The following is a 20434-nucleotide window of genomic DNA, read 5'->3' as shown; positions in this document are numbered from 1 at the left end:
CAGTGATATTGACCTTTGCATTCACAGAGTGACCTATGCCAGGCACTATATTTAGCATACCAATTTCATCGAGGCCATCCCTGATGAGGTAAAGATTCTTATTCCCATTTTGCAGAAGGAAAAGCTGAGGGTCTGCAGCAGCTGCTAGATTGCAGACCTGAGCATCTCAGGCCTGTCTTCAGCCTTTGCACTTGCTGTTCCATCAGTTGGAACAGGTTTTACCCCCACACAGCTGTGTGGCTGGTTCAGGTCTCCCTTAAATATCATTTAATGGGAGCAAGTTTTCCTCTGTGACTCTAACCGTAGGAGCTCCCATCCCTGTCCACCCACTTAGCTCTCTCTTTCTTCAAAGCACAGTCCTGTATGTAGACCCATTGTCGATCTGTCCTTCCACCATAGGAATGTGACCCCAGTAAGCCCAGGTACTTTGTTTTGTTCCCCACTGTCTGCTCAGAGCCTGGAGCAGAGGCCCAGATAGTCTGTCTTCCACATTTGTATGCACAGAGTAAATAAGCAGGTGGTTGAATGCCTGGGGCAGAGGGCCATACTCTTAACCATTACCTGACTTGCCTCTAGCGGGGACGGAACACTCATTCTTGGGATGTGACAGCTCCCCCAGACCACAGTGCTCTGTCTCCTTCTCCTCTGCTTCAAATGACAGGACTCCAGATTCCGGAGCTAGAGCCCAGATGCAAGTACCCCCCTGGACTTTCCTTGTCATCCTGAAACAGATGCTGCCCACAGCCTTCTGGGAGCCCCTCCTCCTGCAGTTTCCTGGCCAGGTCTGAGGCAGAAGGCAAAGTTCTGGACCAGCGAATGCCACTGAAGTCACAGCTATTGTTTCTTCTGGCTTCTCGATCTTCCGGGTCCGTGCCATGTGTAGGACGGAAGAGACAGGCAGCGGGGTCCAGCTGAGAGTTCTGTCCTGTGGTGTCCAAAGGGCAGCACTGTCCATGGCAAATGGTCAGGTGGCTGGCACCGCCTCCCTCAGTCTTTCTCTCAACTCTCTCCTTCTCCTTGGCTCCTGGTGGGGCTGCTCCTTGCTCCTTGTCCATCAGGCATGTTCCACGGTCAAGTACTTTCCTTCCCTTTCTTCACATCTACTGCCCTGTGTCTCCATCCCATGAAGATGGGGCAAGGTGAACAAAGTTCACTGGACACACGGATTCTTGACCAGGGCTTGGTGCCTGATGGTGAATGTACTCTACCGTAAGGTCGAGAAGGCACTGACCCTGTGTGTCTAGTTTGCCTGGCCCAGGGTTTGCTACATCTTAGGAGCTTGATAAATATTCACACGAATACACGAACCAAAGACCAAATGCCATTAACATTACCAGACACTATGTGCCTTTTAACTGGAACTTTCAATCCCTTAAGAAAAAAAGAGAGTGAATAATGGGGCGATTCCAGCTCTGAGACATCAAGCACAATGGGATTGTTTCCGTCAGGACTCCTCTCTCTGGATACGTTGTGAGTCATGCTGGTGAGTCAAGCTACTCTGTGCTTGTGGGCTGTCTCCGAAGTCTAGTCTTAGAGCTGAAATTTGATGGTGACCCCTCCACCCCCATCCCTGAAGGGCTGGGATTCACTGAGATCACTGAGATTCAAGATTCACTTCCACATGACTCATGGAATGTGAGGAAGACACCGGGTGTGGAGCATGAATTCCATTTATCTGGCATTTTGTCAGCGGGTAGCCCATTCTCTGGCTCATAAGCAATCTATTCTTCTCAAACATCCCAGAGAAACATCAACCAGGGAGGCAAGAAAGGAAAAGAAAGACTTTCCAAGGGTTTGGCTTAGTTCAGCTGACAGGGTTTTCCATACCTGTTGTTTGTGTGGCCACAGCGCATCACGGTGATGCTGACGGCCCTCGAAGGAACTTTTGAATCACCAAGGAACAGTGTGGATGTCATGGGGAAAGTTCATGCCCTGTGTAGGGGGTGGGATGAGATGTCTGCCGAGGTCCCTTCCGACCTGCACAGTCTGTGGCACTGAATGGCAACCAGATATTTTAATTAAGCCTATTTGCATAGCAGACTTTTTATTTGCATATGCATTTCATATTTGCATACCACCTTGCAGGTTTACTTCCAGGAGTATTGTACTGTAATCAGACTGAATTCTCTTCTGGCATTTTTGAGGAATACTTTCATCAAGGAAAGCGACAATCGCACTCCTAGCCCGATGAGAGTGTGCGGACTCTTGGCCAACTTTAAGTCGGAGCGCCTGGAGTTGGAGGTGGTCGGAGGCACTGGCCTTCCCAGCCACAGAGACAGGCAGCTCCTGCTGCTGGTGCCCCGTGGTGGTGGTGGGGGGCGGGGGGCTGCACAGGCCAGCTCCCCCGGGGGCTCCTACTCAGCCCAATTTCGTGATGGAAACCAGGCCGCCGGGCTTCTGCCTACAAACTTTCCACTAGTGCTGAGCGGCGGCTTTTGGCTCTGTGGGGAGTTCTCCCACATCCCGATCAGGGCAGGGAGAATTGATCTATTAGATTAACCAGGAAGGAAAGAGCGGGAGAGCGAGCAGGAGGCTGCTGAGCGGAGTGTTTTTGCGTAGCAGTCCCTCCCTTCTGACTCGAGTATTAATTGCTACATTACCACTGCCATGTAAGAAAGACAGTCAGCAAAGCCTGGGAGAACGCCAGCTCCTCCCTCCCTGCTCTGCTCAGCCTCACTCCTCCTTGGTTCCCTCGGAGCGCCCTGTGCCCTGGCAGGACGTCCCTGTCCCAGCCCCAGCGTCCTGAGGTCCTTCCGTGGTGAGGACTTGAGTGGACAGCAGGAGGGGGTGGAGGGAGGGAGGGAGGAAAGGAGCAAACATCGTGCCCTGCAGGCTTTCTGGATGCAGAAGCCGGACTCACTGCAGAGGCAGCTGTGCTGTTCCCGGAGCTTCTGGGGGACCTCCGCCTCTCAGGGTTTGCCTAGGCGGGCTCCAAGTTCCAGGGCCACGCAAGGTGGGCGCTTTTCCTTCTGGGCACTGACAGCAGAGCCTACCTTCCCTCCACCATCATGAGTGGCTGCTCCAAAAGATGCAAGCTTGGGTTCGTGAAATTTGCCCAGACCATCTTTAAGCTCATCACCGGGACCCTCAGCAAAGGTAGGGAGCCTGGCCTTGACCCTCGTTTTCTGTCTTAATGTGGTCTGGCTAGCCACGGTGGCAAGCACCTTAGGGTGGCATCTGTGGCTGTTCCGGTGTGCCGGGGTCTCAGAGGACAGCAGGGGGGACTAGCGTGGCTGGGAGTTGGGGTTGCTGACAACCTAGGTCCTGGCTCTGGGTGGGTGGGCACCACGCCAGGGAGCTCAGCTGGCCATAATTGCCTGGAACTTTGGAAATGGATTTGGTGGTGTGTGGCTGATTGGCTACAGGCGGGCAGAGGGACAGAACCCTTCTCGGAGCACTGGAGGCTGCTTAGCGTGACCAGAGTTTCAAGAAGTTATCCAGGGAGTATTGTGTCTTGTTGATAAAAGAGAGATTTGATGCGGTGGGCTGTGAGTAATTCTGCAGAACCGAGCCGCTAGAGGAGGCCAGCAGGAGGTGGCGGAGGGGCCGGAGTCCGCCATGCATGGGTGAACGCCGGATTCATGTCAGCTCCGGGGGCCAATGCGCCAAAGACCTTATCTTGCCAGGTTCCAGGGTCCTGCATTTCTGGGGCTTTCGTTCTCATTCTGCTCCCTGGGACCCCTGCTCCTCTGCGGATTCTGCCTTTGTCTATGTTTGTCTCCTCTGCTCCTCCAAGAACTGGGGCAGCAGAGCGCCAGTAGGTTCAACTTCCCAGGCAGCAGGAAGGGTTGTTGCGAACCAGACCTAGGACTGCGTGCACACAAGTCAGCCCCAGGACGCGGAGGGGAGGTTGACTTCTTGGGGCCGTTCCTGTCTCCAGAGCCAAACCCCATACCCCCCACCTCCAAGCCATTACACTGTGCCAGAGAGGGCGAGGCCCTCAGAGAGACTCTGGCAAAGTTTTTGGAGATAAAATTTGAAGAGAGAGCAGCAGCATGATGTGGTTTCACTGGCTGAAGAAAAGTCTTTAAATATTTATGCCCTCTTTCGGGAGGAAAGAGTCTTTGGGGGAGATGCATTGGAAGCAGCAGGCCTATATTCAGGGAAGGAGGGAGGGCCACAAAACCTTGACTAGCATTTTTTTAGGCGACAAGGAGGGAAGATAAAGGCTGCGTGTGGCCAGCTGGGATGACGCGGCCCAGGTGTTCCCTGCGCTGGAGATCCAGCCTGGAGCAAACCGAACTGCAAATGTCAGGGGGAGGGGTGCTGAGTTCTGCCTAGCTCCTTCCTCGGCCCCATCATCACCCCGGATCTGCCTCCACATTTCTCAAATAGGGTGCTGCGCCTCCAGGACGCCCAGGGAGACCAACAGCCCAAGGCTGAGGGTCAGGCTGCGGGCAGGTTTCCTGGGGCCCACGTGGGATGGACAGAGGTGAGGAGCTGAGAGCCAGGACTGGAGGATGCCCCAGAGTCCTCCCCGCGATTCAATCTCTCCAAACAGGATTTTCTCTCCATGTCACGGATTCCAGGATCTCAGGGGATGAGGGGTGAGGGGCAGCACCCCATCTCAGCCTTTGCTTCCCAGAGGATTAGCAGAAAGAGCTTTGGCCCACACTCGGGAAGCTGAGATCTCAACGCTGGTTTTCTCCCTGTGCAGGCTTCAGCCTCTCTGAGCCTCAGTTTCTTCAACTGTGAAATGGGTCCATTACTTGCACCCTGTTTACCTTCCAGCGTGGTTGCAAGGATCCAGGGAAGCTGAGACACAGGATCCCTCTATGGACTGCATTGCAGTGACCGGATGTGAGGGGGCTGTCAGGGACTGAGATGGGCATGGGTCTGGAGAAGGTGGCCTAGGCCATGCCATCTGCAAGAGCAGAGTCAAAGTCCTTCAGTGTAGCTGGCTGCAGGTGGATCTGTGCTCTCCAGGCAGCTCCAGATGGGGAGACATCGCAGCAACAGAGTTAAGTATGAGCAAATGAATCCGTCAGGGAGAGAGAGAACGTGCAGAGAGCGGTGTGTGTGTGTGTGTAACAGAGAGTGGCTAGGTGGCTATTTGAATAAATGAACAGGAAGATATTGTCTTTTGCATATTTGCCTACAACCATTGGCTGAAGATTTATTTACTGAGCACCTACCCTGCGCCGCACTAATTGCTGGACACTGGGCACGTGGAGAATATGACACAAGTCCTCCAGTAGGACATGCACACCCTGGTGAGGCACAGGCTGAAAACCAGACACAAGGCAGAGTGCAGAGATGGAGGCAGGCCTGGGGGCCAGAGCCAGAGGTTCGTTTGAAAGCGGCATCAGCTGAGATGAGGAGGAGAGCAGGACTGGGCAGGCGGAAGCAGGGGGAGCAGCATCGGAGTGTCAGTGTCCATGGATAGGCCAGACAGCAGGCCAGGACAGCCCCCTCCCTCCACTCAGAGTCCCAGAGACTAAGACCCATGGGACACAGAAAAGGCTCCACAGGGACCAGCGCTGGGAACCTAGTGGCCACCTGGCCTTTCTCCGACCCGCATCCGTCTTGAGATTCCTATAGCCAGGGCTCAGGGAGGAGGCCCACGGTGGGCACCAGGGCAGGATCGAGTCTCTCCACTCTGCAGGGAGCACCGAGTGTTTACACAGCCCTGGCTCTGTGCCAGGCACGCGCTGGGGAACTGGTGTTCTGCCCAACCCAGGTGTTTGTTAAATATTTGTTAAATAAATGACCACGGGAGCAGGGCCAGGACTGGAGCAGGGGAGCAAAGCAGGTCTTTCTTATGCATAGGCCAGCCCTGGTGACTAGATTATATCCTTCACCGACACATTGCAGTAGTTTAATGATCGCTGGGTATAATTGTGACTTCACTTACTCATTACTCATTGCACAGGGGCCTCGAATTGCAATAATCCAACCGTTAAATGGATTTTTTCTTTGTCGCTTTCCGAATTGAGGAATGTAAAGATTCTACAGGACCAGGCACCTCCTACTTGTTACTCGGACAACTCGCTATTTCTTCCCTGCCCTTGGGAATACCCGGAGGACCGGGAGAGCCCAAGTTCCCCCCTCCCTGTCCTTCCATGCCCGGACCACGGCCACGTCCCCGCTACTGTAGCCGGCCCCCCTCGCACTGGTCTATGCTGCAGGTGGCTCAGACTTGGCTCACCAATGCCCTTTTCAGAGATGAACTGACCAAGTTCTCCTGCTCATACAACTCCTTGACCTTGAGCTTTTCCTCTATAGCTCTGATCACAATCTGTGATCTATGTTTCTTTTAAATATGTTTGCTACAGGGTGTCTTCCCCACCGGACTTGAGGTCTGTAAGGGCAGAGATCACATGGGCTTTTCCTTGTCACTATGGCCAGAGACACCTGGCCAGTGCCAGGCCTGGAGTGGATGCTTTGCCGATAGTATAAAGTTACTGAAGTAGCCCCTTGGGGCACAGACGTCCATCTGCCAGGGGTCCTCAGAGGACGTGTAGAGTGTGGATTTCCAGGACGCACTGTGTAAGGTGTCCCAGAGGTGCTTGGTAAACGCTCTCTGAACTCTGTCCACTGCAAGGCCTGATCTGTGACTAGAGAGTGAGCCTCCCACCAGACAGGTGGCTCAGAACCATGCCTGAGCATTCTCGGTGTCTCTGGAAGGGCATATAATCATCCCCCAAGGGGGTAGAGTGGGGGAGATCTGGCATGCCCATCCCTGCTCCTTCAGCTTGACTCTGACTTGTTCTACGTCCTGAATTTCTCCAAAACTTAAAGAATGAGTTTCTCTTGCTTTAAAACAAAACAATACACAACAAATTTGTCAACCACTTATGCAGTGGGAAGGACAGGGAGTTGCCAGACTGGGACATCCTCGGGTCCATTGCACACAGGCCAGGAAGTCTCCTGCAGGGTCCCTCACCTCTCTGGTCTCAGTTACCAAATCTAGAAATGAACGCCCTCCTTATAGGATTAAACAAGAGTGTGGCTCTAAAGCTCTGGAAATACTAAATTCCCAGGAAGTGTTCACTGATGGGATTGCAGTTATCAGCTGATCCCCAGCACTGCGAGCGCCTCAGGGCAGGCGCTCCACCTCACTAACCCCGGTTTCTTCCCAGCTGGCACAGACTCTGAGAGTGGTCAATCTAGAATATTCTACTCCCCTCTCTAGAACTTGCTTTCCTAAGGTCCCACCTAGTGCTGAGATCGCCCTCCGAGCCCTTTCCCATTCCCAGTTCCCTTATTAGGAGTAAAGAGCATGACTCCCAGAGCCAGGCCTTCTCTGGCTCTTTAACTTACTTAGCAGCCCAGCTCCTGGCTTAGACGGTTGGTTAACCCCAGGGTCTGGGAACCTGCCTGGTTCTCTTCCTACACAGCCAGCTCCCCAGCCGCTTCCCAGAGACCCTGGGACCGCAGGTGGGAACCCAAGTGGTGCAGGCCCCACTCTGGGTGGGGAGGTTTCAACCCATCTCCTTCCGCACTTTGCGAACCCATCTGTCACCCCAGACACAGATGGCAAAGCCAAAGCCAGCAGGAGGGAAGAATTCAATCCCAGAGAGTTTCCAGTTGTCCAGGCCACCCGCACAGCTGCAGGGTGGGGAGAGGGTGGAAGGGCTGACCTTGTAAGATTTATCTCAAGGACAATGCCCTGGAGCCCGAACTCCCCTCTCCCACCCTGGCCCGTGGTTTCTCTGTGTGCTTCAGACCTGTCACAGACACGCTGTTCCTCTTGCTTCCTCTTCTGGAGGAACTGACCTTGAACTTGGCTCTGCCTTCAGGCAGGCCCAGCTTGAGTCCCAGCTCTGTCATCTAACAGCTGTGTGAGCTTGGGTGAGGTACACACACACACATCACCACCACCCCAAGCCGAGGCTCATTCCTTTAATTGGAGGTAATAAAAAACCCAGTGCAAACGTTGTATTATAACTCAGTGAGGATGACAGGAGTGACAGACTGTGGCTAGTAGGGCTAGTGGTGAGTTCCTCCCTACCGAGCTGTGCCCTTGGCACCTCTCCTATCTTGGCCCAGTCCTGACCTTGGGAGGAGGGGTTGCAACCACCATTTTACCGGGTAAGGAAACTGACCAGGTGGTCCAGCTGGCAATAAGTGGCAGAGTAGGGATCGAAACCCAAGTCCTACTGGGGCCAGGATGAGGCACTGTCTCTCTTCTACTCCATGGGGCTAGAGAAGACACCCCTGAGGGGATTGGTCCCCATCTTGTCACTGGCAAAAGAGTGCCCCAGCTTCCCATGCAGTTTATGGGAAATGTATGGAAAGGATTCCCATAATTTTGTAGGTGGGTTTGTCAAGAACCGTGATGCCAGCTGGGGTTTTTTACAGAAGCCACCGGTCTTCCAAAGAGTTGGACAAATTCCTTAATGCGGCATGGCCTGGGTTAAGGAAGGAGCTTTATGGGGAACAGAACATTCTGCAGGCCAAGGTCAGCAAGACAACCACATACACGCTCTTCCAAAATCACTGCCACCCCTCCGATAGGTACGCTGGGCCCAAGACACCTGCCAGACATTGAATGGGCTTCAAGTCCATAAGGGACCCTCGCCACCACTCTCCCTTCTTACAGGGCAAATGTGAGGAGTCATCATGTCAGTGTGGAAATACACAACATTTTAGGCACCAGACACCTCGGAATTGAGAGACTGACTTTTTATTAGAATTCTCTGGGAAAGCAATAGCCTTGACCCTAGGAACCTTGGGGCCTATGAGATGTGACAGAGCCCTCTGCCAAAAGGAGGAGCCACTTGTTCCATGAGCAGCTCCGCTTGTGTGCACTTGCCCACCACCCTGAGTCCCAGCGAGCTCACTGCCCTGGCAGCATAGGCCAGCACTGGGTCATGCTAGGACAGCCCTACTCCCTGGTTGCGTCCAGGAAGCTCTGAGTGCTTGGCCTGGTCATAGGCAGAAAGTTAAATCACTGAGGGTTCTGGTCTACTCTTGCCTCTCCAGTAGAAGCCAGCACCCGCCGGAGTGAGGACCAAGCTCACCTGGGCTCACCCCCCACCCACTGGCCCTCATCCCAGCCTACCTGTCTCCCATCCTTGCCTCCCTATGCCACACATATCACTCCCCCACCCATTTCACTGGCCAGGCGCTCTCTGGGGTCTCCCATAGTCCCACTGCAGCCTCCTGCCACCTGCCATGGCTGTCCTTCTTTGGGGCCACTTGGCCCCTCTTCCATTCCAGTTTTCTAATGCTTTGCACGATTGGCCCCTCAACAGCAAACCTGCAGGGCCTGTCCACCATGGCTGACCAGTGTCCCCTTGGTGTCTATCTGCACCCCAACCAGGAAGGCAAGAGGAAGGACCTAGGCTCTGAGGATCCCACGGAAGGGCAGAGGGTTAGGGAGGAGAGAGGAAGCAGAAGATGAGATAGCAGAGCTCCCCGGGGCCAACAGGAAGAAAAGGAGGTGAGGACCCCAGGAAAAGATATGAGAGAAGGTGTTACCCCCACCAGTGACCACCTTCCCCATATTCCTCACAGATCCCCAGTCTGGAGGCAGAAGAAAGCCTTTCTCCTATTGGGGTGAGGCCTTGGCAGGAAGGCCATCAGCACAAAGCTAACCTGGTCCTCTCTGGTTGAAGCCACTTTGGCGCCAAACCTGAGTTCGAATCCAAATCTTCACGGTTGCTCACTGAGCGGGCGGCTTCCTTCTCTGGGCCTCAGTTTCTACAACTCTAAAATGAGGGAGGTGCTGATGTTGAAGGTCCCACTCAGTTTTAGAGTTTTAACATCCGCTACCCATAATTGCAACACCCCTCACGGCAGCACCCTAAGCTCGGTGCGTGTACGGGAGCACCAGAAGGTGCGGTACTCGAGTTGCCCTGCGTGTGGAGGAGAAATTTGGAGCTTCGGAGACGGAAGGGCCTGGCTCTGAGTCACACAGCCAGCAGGGGACAGAGCCAGAAGTGGAAGTCAGGCTGTCTGTCTCCACGTTCCAGCTTTGGCTCCCACATTTCACGCCCTCCGTTCCTAACAAAACTCAGATCTTGGATAGGAAAGCAAAGCCGACAAAGCCAATGCCTCCCCAGTTGGTCCGAGAGGAGAGGCAGGCTCTTTCAGAAATCACGGTGTCAAGCCCTCTGTTCTGACTGAAGCATCCCAATTCGGAGAATGCCCCTGAGACCCAAGGCCCCATCCACACCACAAACCCTCACCACAGGCCATCTTTTCCAGCCAAACAACAGAGAACATAGGGGAGAGCCGGCTGGACAGCCCAGCCTGCAAGGACAGGAAAGAATGGAAACAGCACCGTGCCAGCCTTCCCTCCATAACGGCAGCCTGGCCGGCCTCCACTTCGTGCTGGAAGGAGGTGGGCTGGACACAGAGGCAGAGAACTGGGAGGGCGATAGGGAGGGAGATGTGATTCTGATGCTTGTGTCTGCGAGGCTGGGGTTAGCCTACTCTAATTTTCTTTCTATAATCTTTTGATTAACCCTGGGCCAGTCTGGGTGGCATTTTTCAAACCATCTACACTTCGGCAGGCAGAGCCAAGCCCGGGCTTGGCGCTCACTATCTGCGAGCATCACTGGGAAGCGGCTGTCACTCAGAGCCTGGGACATGGGAGGCACCCTGGACGGGGAAGGCGCTGGCCTCCTTGTGCCAGTTAACCCTGTCCATGCCTCCCAAGCCAAGAGACAGCAGCCTGTGATTCCAGACTCAACAGGCACGTGCAAAGAAGATAATTTGCCACGGTCCCTGGAGAGCTCTTTATTTGCTGGGGCTTTCTGAGGGTCCCTACATTCAGTCCAGCCTTTCCCCTGAAAGTCCCATACTCTCACTATTCCCACCTGAGGCTGGGAGAGGCGAATAACTTCCTAGGGTCACAGAGCCAAACGGGAACCCAAGTCTCCATGCAGTCCTAGAGGACTCGGTTGAATTCGTCTCGGTCGAATCCCTTGGCGCTGACACCTCCTGGTATGGACAGAACAGTGCCACGTCCCCCAATTCATTTGTTGGAGCCCTCACCCCTATGTGCTTCTATTTGGAGATAGCACCTTAAAAAAGGTAATTAAGGTTAAATGAGCTCACAGGGTTGGGGCTGTGATCAGATAGCACTGGTGTCCTTATAGGAAGAAAGGCATCCACAGGGAAAGGGCCACGTGGGGTCCCAGGGATCCTCTGCCAGCAGAGGAGAGAGGTCTCAACGTGCCAGCACTTTGATCTGGGACTTCCAGCCTCCAGAACCACAAAAAAATAAGTTTCTGGGAAGCCACTCAGTCCGCGGTATGGTGCTATGACCACCCTAGGGAAGTAACACACCCTCAGAGACAATTCTCCGCTCAGCATCCTTCTTCATAATTTTTATTGTAGTAAATATTAACATACTATTTACCATTTTTACTATTCTCAAGTGCATAGCTCAGTGTCAGTAAGCGCATTTGCCCTCCTGCTCAACCGTGCCTTCCTTCCCTTTCCAGAACTTCTCAGCACGGCAAACTGAAGCTGTGTCCTCAGTAAATGCTAGCCTTCCGTTCTTGTGTCCCCCAGGCCTGGCAACCACCACTCTCCTTTCTAGCTGTACAAAACTGTCTGCTCTAGGTGTCAGGTGTCATGGAATCATGAAGTAGGTGTCCTTTTGTGTCTGGTTTCTTTCACTCAAGTCTTAACCATGTATGTGTCAGAATTTCCTTCCTTTTGAAGGCTGAGTAATATTCCCTGCGTCACAGACCATCATTTCTTTTACCCGTTCATCCACTGCTATTCATCCATTCCCATATTCTGAGAATACAAAAGGGATATCATTATCCCTTCGTTCACAATGCTGCCTCCAGTGGTTTCTTGACACTGGGGTGTCAATGGGGTCCCCTTGTCACAGGGGTCCAATGCAGACTTTTCCTGGGGGCCTCCAGACTTTGCTAGATCTGCCCTCTGCATTCATATCCTTCACCTCCGGTCTCCTCCCTGCACCGCACCCCAGCCACCGGGCCCGAATGTTCCTCCGGTTGGCACAATGCCCTCCACCTCTGGAGCCTCACAGTTTCGGGGACCTCCCCTGGACACTGTGTCAGAGCTCACCTGGATCTGTCGGGCACCTCCCCTCCTGCACAGCCCCCACGTCCTCATCCCCCTGCCCCAGTACCCTCACACACATCAGGCACTTTCTATTAATGCTGCCTTGTTTTCCCCAGAGCACTTTCTGTTTATGCAATGACATTACCCACTGAGTCACCTGTTTCCGGTCTGGCTCACCCACAAAGAGCTCAGTTCCGTGAGGGCAGGGACTGTTCTGGCCATCACCACTTTCCCAGCAGTCGGTGCAGGGCCTGGGACATAGCAGGACTCAGTGGAGGCTGAGGGGTCCACAAGGCAGGTGAGAAGCCCGAGGCCTGGGAAAGCCCACCCAGCAAGCAGGCTGCTAAACTGGCCTTGAATCTGGGCCTCCGAATCCTCTTCCCTTTCCTCTGCTCTACCTTCCTGTTAAAGGTCCTGGTTCTCTACTCCACCTCCAGATGTCTGTCTGTCCATCCATACTTACCTTTAGCAAAGCCACCAGCAATCCTGTGATAAGACGTGAAGACCTGAGCCATCTGTCAGGCTCCTTAGCCCCGATCCCGAGAGCTGCCCCTTCCCATCACTGCAGCTATGGGCCCTTTAATTAATCTTTGATTTATTCTTCCCATGGAAAGAGGGTAGTGTTGCCACGGGGAAAGGACTAGCGTTATTCTCCATTCTGCCCTCTGCTCCATTCAGCTGGGAGGCTCCTCTGTGAGTGTGTGCAGTGACCATTCCTGGGCAAAGACTTCTGGGGGCTGCAGACACAGCTGGCTCCCCTGCTCGTGCTCCAGCCCTTGGGGATCCAGGACCCTCTGGGATCATGATTTTGGGAGGTCATTAGACTCCAAAGCCAACCATTACCCTCTGGAAGCTGTTTGACCTTTGGAAGTCCCATCACTTCTTTGAATCTTGCTTTCTGCTGGAATGTGGACACAATAATATCAGTCTTGCAGGTTTATTAAAACAATGCATTTAAGGGTTCCGTGTAATGCTATGTCATATAAAGAGCTCAACAAATGTTTATTTTTATGTGTTATTGCTGTTTATAAAAACTCGGGTTTTGTCTCCTCCCCTCTGTATACTAGTCAAACCTCATGGGTCTCAGAAAATGGCTGGTTGACTGAAATCATCATGAGGGCCAGAAGAGCGCCCAAGACTCCTCCAGCACTCTCTTCACCTTCCCTCTCCCTGTCTAGAAGCAGACTATCAGTGGCAGAGAGCCTTATTCGAGGCAGATGGGACAGGAGGGTTATCATTCCATTCGAGAATGGGCTTAGCATCTACAGCCTTCAAAACCCATTCAGTCCACGGGGCACCGGCGGTGACTCAGTCGGTTAAGCATCTGCCTTCAGCTTAGGTCATCATCGTCTCTGCTCAGCTGGGAGTCTGCTTCTCCCCTTCTTCCTCTCCCTTGCCCCTACCCCCCGCTTGTGTGCTCTCTCTCTCGCTCTCGCTCTCTCTCTCCCATGATATCTGTCTCAAATAAATTAATAAAATAGAAAGGAAGGAAGGAAGGAAGGAAGGAAGGAAAGGAAGGGAGCCCATTCAGTCTGGTCGTTCCCCAGTCCCTGCCCATCACAGTGAACAGTCTCCTCCTGGTGAGAAATAGGAAGTATGGAAACGAAACTGTAGCTTTATAAGCCTAAAACCTGAGTGTTACAACATCTCTTGTGGCCTGGGTCAGACTGTCCTAAGAATGCTTCTACCCTGGGCCCCAAGTCTCAAAGCCTCAGTGCACATGGGCTCGGGTGGGACATTTAGCAATATTTGGTGATCTGAAGGCCAGAAACTATAGAGAAACTGCCACGGCCTGCTGGCCTGACGCACTGGGCACTGTGGCATAGAAGGCAGGCACGGGAGTCCCCAGTGCTAACCAGGACCCGCGCATCGTAACTTAGACTTTGACACGCTCCCCACGAGCTGCTGAGAGCCTGATGGTGGCCAGCATGAGAAAGGAAGTCAAGACCACTAGGTAAGTGACCAGCATGAGACTCCTCCTAACACTCCACCCTCAACCTCTTCCGTGTCCGGATGGGGAAACTGAGGCCAGATCAAGAAACATCCTTGACGTAGGTACCTTGAGGTAGAGTTTGGGGACTGGCAGGTGGAGGCACCGGGATGAAGAGAAAGCCAGAGCCCTGCAGAGGTGTGACCGGCCAGCAGACGGCTCTTGCTCTTCAAGTCCCCACAGTCAGTGACTTCGGCTGAGACAGAACATCTCTCCAGCTGTGACCCTGTGCCTTCTTCTCTTGACATTGGGTCTTCTTCTCTGGCATAGCCTTCTGAGTCTCTCTCCTGTGCCCTGGCTTGTCTCTTAAATTCCAGGCCTGCAGGAGAGTCCCCAGCTGAACCATGAGCTCATGGAGCACAGGGACCCTATCTTAGTTATTTAAGAATGCACAGCACCCAGCACAAGGCCTGGTGCAAAGCAGGGGCTCAAAGGATGAAAGAAGAAAACAAAAAAAGGAAGGAAAGGAGGAAGGAAGGGAGGGAGGACAGATCATAAACCCTTCTATATGAATGTCTTCCTCTGCCTCTACTCCATCCTTATAGAAGCAAAGCAGGCCTCTCTCTCACCTTCTCTCTGTTTCTCTATGTCCCCAGTCTCACATCCTGAAGTTATTTCGCTCACTGTTGATCATTTCTGGCCGGCATTCATCCTAGCACTGTCTTCCCATTCTCAGCACTGTCCCTGAAGTCCACACCGTCACCGTATCCCAGCTGCTTTGCTACTGAGGCTGCAGCCTGCATGTCCTCTGTTTCACCCTCTCCTGCCCCTCCACACCACGGGCAGACAGAGACAGGGTCCATCCAGTTCTTCAACCTGGGAGCCGACGTCTCGAAACCTGTTCAAAGCAGGTGATCAGAGATGTGCATGGAGACTGGTAGGCAGGGGTGCTCATCATGGCTATTACATTGTAATAATGAGCCATCAGAGACCAGCTAGACTCTAGTCCAAAGAGTAGATTAAAAACATTCCTGCTTATCTATCTGATAAAGCAATATTAAGTCTTTGAAAAATTATTTTGAGCACTATTTAAAAATAAGCAGCAGTACTCTTAACATAGTATTAGGTTAAAAAAATCAGGATACAAAACTGTATGTACAATGAGGGTCCATCTGTAAATAGATATGCGTACAGAAAAGTGAAATAGAAAAGAAATACACTGAAGTATTAGCATGGGTTTCAGCTGTACTTAAAGGCTATGTTTTCAAGTTCTTCTTGATGCTTATCTCTATCATCCACATTGTCTCCAACAAGCATGTATATTTAATCAGACTGTAAAGAAATCATTCGCTGAATATGCATCTGCAGGTTTTTACTTCTGGAGTACTCCAGTGACAGCCGTGCTTTCCCTACCTCGACACGCAGCCTTCCTATCCATGCTGGAGCACGCCCTGGACTTCTCGGCCTGGCTCTCGGGGCCATGGCTTCAGCCCACTTGCTGCTGCTCCTGGCCCTCCACCTCCATCTGCGTTCTCCTCCAGCCAGACCGGCGCCCACATGGTTTCCAAACCAGACTTATGTTTTATGTCCCTCAACCTAACTTTTTAGAGATTATTTATTTACTTTCTTATTTGAGAGAGAGCAGGAGCAAGGGAGAGGAACAGAGGCAGGGAGAAGCAGGCTTCCTGCTGAGAAAGGAGCCGGATGTGGGACTCGATCCTGGGATCGAGGACCCTGGGGTCATGACCTGAGCCAAAAGCACATGCTTAACCCGCTGAGCCACCCAGATGCCTCTCCAATGATTCAGAAAAACAAACACATACACACACACACACACACATACAGAGAGACAGACAGAAAAAAGAGAAGGAATACAAATACAGCAAAATATTGACAACAGTTTGTGAACCAAGTTCATGCTCCTTGTACTAATTTTGCAATACTTCTATAGTGGATAATTTTAAAATTAAAAGTGGGACGAAATAAAGGAGCAATATAATGTTATGTTAAAGATATAGGCTCTGCTTTGAAATAAGCTAAGTTTATTTTTCTAAGATTTTTTTTTTCTTTTTATTTGACAGAGAAAGATACAGGGAGAGAGGGAACACAAGCAGGGTTAATGGAAGAGGGAGAAACGGACTTCCCTTCCCCCACCCCCAGCAGGGAGCCCAACGCAGGGCTAGATTCCAGGACCCCAGGATCTCGACCAGAGCCAAAAGCAGACGATTAACGACTGAGCCACCCAGCCGCCCCAATAACCTGAGTTTAAATCCCAGTTCTGCTAATAAGGCAGCAGTGACCTGAAGCAAGTTGCTTACTTTCTAGGTCTCAGGTTTTTTTTGTTGGTAAAAGGAGGATAATGAAAATCATAGTGTATTTCTGTCCTACAGTTGCCTGGAGAATGAAATAAATGTGTGCAAAGGGCTTGGTGAAGAGTCTGGCACATCCTTGAGCAAAGTGAACTCTTAATACTAGTGTTAAATATAGAAATCAGATTCTGAACAGTGATATTATCCATGATACCTTCTACCTCCCAAGGCAACTCGGCCCTTGATTAACTGCTGGGGTTTGGAAATCTTTTGCTTGTGTGATTCTTTCTCCGCCTCTGGCCCGGAGCTGCCAGAACACAGTACAGTTCCCACTGGCATCCGTACCTCCAAGTCTTGGCACAGCGTCCTGCATCAAGGAGGCAGCCAATCAGTGCACAAAACCCCAGATGAGGAACTCAAAGGGCTCAGGTTGCACTTTTAAGAAAGTCCTTCTCATCTGATACGAGATGTAATTTTGCTGATGCAGCTGCTCTATTCCCCTGGGCTTCCTGGAGATGAGGCATCACCTTGATAAATTAGCTGTGGATATAGGCGTCCTGTAACTGGCATGGAAATGCAATTTAATTTCCAATTAAGCCTGATTTCTGGGCCAAGGGATTTGCCTGCCTCACACTTGGAGGATTATTCCAGCCAGATCTATTGTTGTCAATGATGATGGTTCTCCCAAGAAGAGGACTTTCATGGAAACTGGTCCGTGGCCCCTCGTTGGTTCAGCCAGGCGGAGATATGGCCGCCCAGGGATGTGGCCCCTGTATGTAGACATTGCTTTTCCTCAGGAACTAGGTTTATACAAGTATATTCAAGAGACAGGGAGTCTGTTGGTGGCTGGAATGTTTAAAATGGAGTAGACATAGAAATGGATTGGGAGGGCCGGAGAAGCAAGGTGGTCCTCGGCAATACTCATGAGAAAGAGAAGTGGGAAGTCGCTAGTAAGGAAAGGAAACAGTAGAAAGTTCTCAGGGCTTACACAGAGAAGAATCTGTATAATCAGAGGAAAGAGCCAAGTTTGCTCAAAGAGAGAGTGAGCATCCGTGGGACATCTTTTATGTGTCCATCACAAATAATCTGTCAAACGAACGACGTCAGGCTTGTTTTCCAATTGAGGAAACTGAGACTCGGGGAGATTAAAGAAACTGCCTGAGGTCCCAGGCCAGCAAGGTTCCAGCATCTCACTTTTCTCAGCTTTCTTCCCTACAGGTTCCCTCTCCAAAACCAAATAAAACATGTAACTCAGAGCCATGAGAATAAGGTCACACGAAGCGAAAACTTACTTCCCCAAAACGCAAGAACAAGCAAAAAGCATTTAAAACATGTTCTGAGGGTGAAACTCGCTGAGGTCTGAGTCTGCTCGGGGCACGTAATCTGATGGAGAGCCAAGGAGCACGCTCCTCTGTCTGAGTTTGTTCCCATCCCCGCCACGAGGAGTGGGATCTGAGGACTGGGAGTGATGACCCAGGAAGGCTAAGAGGCTCACATGAGGTCAGGAGCTCAGAGGACCAGGGCTGCTTCAACTCAAAGAAGTTCTGACTTTGGATCAGGGAATTTCAATGGAGGGCATTATCAAACAGTCTTTAAATATATGTGTCTATAAGACGTTTCTAAGAGTATGATTACTTGAGTGGCCAACAGAGTCACAGAATAATTACTTAAATACCAAGAAGAGTCACATGGCCTGATCTTTATGAATGATAGTAAGACAAGACTCTAAAGTTATGCATAAATAAGCATGCTTGTCACCTCCTGAATAAATTCTAGAGTGGTCGAGTGGACTATTAGTCCAATGGTTTGGAAACAAGTGGAAAAGAAAACAGGGATCATTGGGAGAAGAATGGGGTCCTTGAGAAGGAGTCATGTCAGACCAGCCTCTCTTCCTTTCTGCTTCTTAATAGAGTGACCAATTCAGGGACTGCTGTGGCCTGGGCATGTCTGGTTCCTGCCCTGTGTTTGATGGGCTGGGGGCTGGGCAGCGATGGAGTCAAGTTTTATATTGACTGCTGGGCCCCTGTCTGCCTTAATAGTGCCCACGTGTGAATCTTGGCAGGGCTTTCTTGGATACATAGGTTTGGACCTTGACCTCCCTTTGTTCACTCTTCAGAGATGTGGCTCTGGGGAACCAACAGAAAGCCCGGTGGCTCTGTGGGAAGGTATCTGGAAGCATCCAATAGATTTCCAGTCCTGACTGTGCTCTCTGCTCTGCATTTTCCATTTTGGAACAGAGCAGAGACTGTGGAGCAGGAATCACAAAACTTTGAAAGGTCGGAAGTCAGGCTGTCCAGGTCTGAATCCCAGCTCTGCATTTGACTAACTTCCGATCTGCGGCAAGTTAAGTCCCTCCCCTGTGCCTCAGTTGCCTCATTTAGGCAGTGAAGACAGCAATAATAACCTAAAGGGTACTGTTAGGGTAAAATTATCTGTGCACATAGAAGTGCAGCCCAGAGCCTGGCAGACAGGTGCTCAACGTGTGTCAGCAGTTCCCACGAGTAGGGATGACATGTTCTCGTACAGGGAGGCCTTTGCTGCGCATACCCCCGAAGGAAGTGGCTGCCTCCCAGTACAATGAGTAACTCATCAAAAGGATGTTAATGTAGATTGTCACTAAAGACAACTGTTGTAAGGAGGATAGTGGGGAAGCACTGGAAAATCTTAAAAATAAATAAATAAATAAATCTTTATCTTTGAGAGCAGGAGTGCAGGGGAGAGGCAGAGGCAGAGAGAATCCTCAGGCTGACTCCCTGCTGAGCACTGAGCCAACACAGGGCTCCATCCCAGGGCCCCAGATCACAACCTGAGCTGAAATCCAGAGTCAGGCACTTCCCTGAGGGAGCCTCCCACCCCCTCCATCCCCCCCGCCCCGAACACCCAGCATGAGAGGATCTTAAAGAACCACTGACCTTCAGAAAACAGGAGTTCATACCGAAATAGGAGGAATCAAAGAGAAGTCCACTAGCAGGGGCTCCGGAACTGACACAGGAGGGCTCAGACCCTCACGACCGTCTCCCTGGGAGTGGGGAGAGAAGGGGCGTCTTGCAGTTACCTGTACTTAGGAAGCCTCTGTATTTAATTTATGGATATCAGAAAAGAGGGCACTCAGTGCGGGAGGATGGAGATTATGGGAGATTAAAGACGCTGCAACTGAGGGAGGAGGTGCGAGCCTTTGGATGAACCCCCCATTTTGTCCCCCAATCCGCTGGAAGTTGTAGACTTTGCAGCTATATCCAGCCCTTCCCCATCTCTCAGACCATTCAGGAAGCTGACAGAGGATCATCTGCTTTATGTGAGTGGGAAGAGAGAGTTATGGAAATCTAGAAAGAAGCTGAGCATCTTGATATTATTATGAACAGTTCTGACCTTGCAAACTTCCTCTCTGAGAACCTCTTGGCTAGACTGGGGTGATTTCTCCCTGTCCTGCTGATCTTGCTTTCATCTTTCCCTCCCCACTCCCAACCCCGCCATGTGAAAAGGCAGCCCCTGATGGGGTACAGGGTAGGCAGCCTTTGTGCAAACAGTATATTCCCCAATATTTCACATAATTCAAAATTCCCTAAATACAATTCTAATTCGAAAGAGGAGATACTTTTAGGCACCAGCCTGTCTTGTCAATTAGCAATAGAATGAATGGTTTATAGTCCACTCCCTTGAGAAAGGAGTTTTAAAATTAGGAGAAATTTTGCGTAAATTGTTGATGGGGTGAATCTGGAATCATTTCAAGAAGTCACAAAAAGGTTTTATTAATATTTTCTATGGCGCCATTTTGAATTTGTGTAAGTCGGGCTCTTCACTGTGAAGAAGGAGGCCCTTGATAATGGTGCGGGAGGGGGTAGGAAGAGTGGCAAGAATGGAAAGCTCCTTAAAAGCAGGCACTGGGTCTGATTGATCTCTACCCTCCCCATGCCCTGAGGTGTGGGCTGAGTTCCAGGGGAGGGACACCGGAGAGCAAGCCAGGTGCATCTCTCCAAGTGTGAGTCACCATGAGATGAAAAACAAAAATGGTGGAAACATGAGATGCTCATTAGCAATAATTTATTAGGAACTAATGAGGGCTTTCTGCTCCTGGGCAGCCATTATTTCAAAAAACATTTTTCCTCAGTGTCTAACTTCTCATGCTTCAATGCTCATTATTTCATGCTCATCCTGTCCGTGGAGTTCTGTGAGCCACAGGCAGATAGAGGCCAGGAGGAGG

The 20434-nt window shown here is 51.4% G+C and overlaps 1 protein-coding gene across 1 annotated transcript in view; it reads left to right on the top strand.

The window, feature by feature from the left end:
• The first annotated feature begins 2611 nt into the window (after window positions 1-2611).
• The window catches only part of KCNIP1 (potassium voltage-gated channel interacting protein 1), a 340059-nt gene continuing 322236 nt past the window's right edge, over window positions 2612-20434 (top strand). The window contains exon 1 of the mRNA XM_082726161.1: window positions 2612-3096. Coding sequence (XP_082582287.1) covers window positions 3009-3096 — 88 coding nt within the window. The 5' untranslated portion in view covers window positions 2612-3008. The remainder of the gene's footprint in view (window positions 3097-20434) is intronic.

This window comes from Mustela nivalis, assembly GCF_964662115.1.
Source record: "Mustela nivalis genome assembly, chromosome: 3".
Taxonomy (NCBI): Eukaryota; Metazoa; Chordata; class Mammalia; order Carnivora; family Mustelidae; genus Mustela; species Mustela nivalis.
This window is presented reverse-complemented; position numbering and strand designations above follow the sequence as displayed.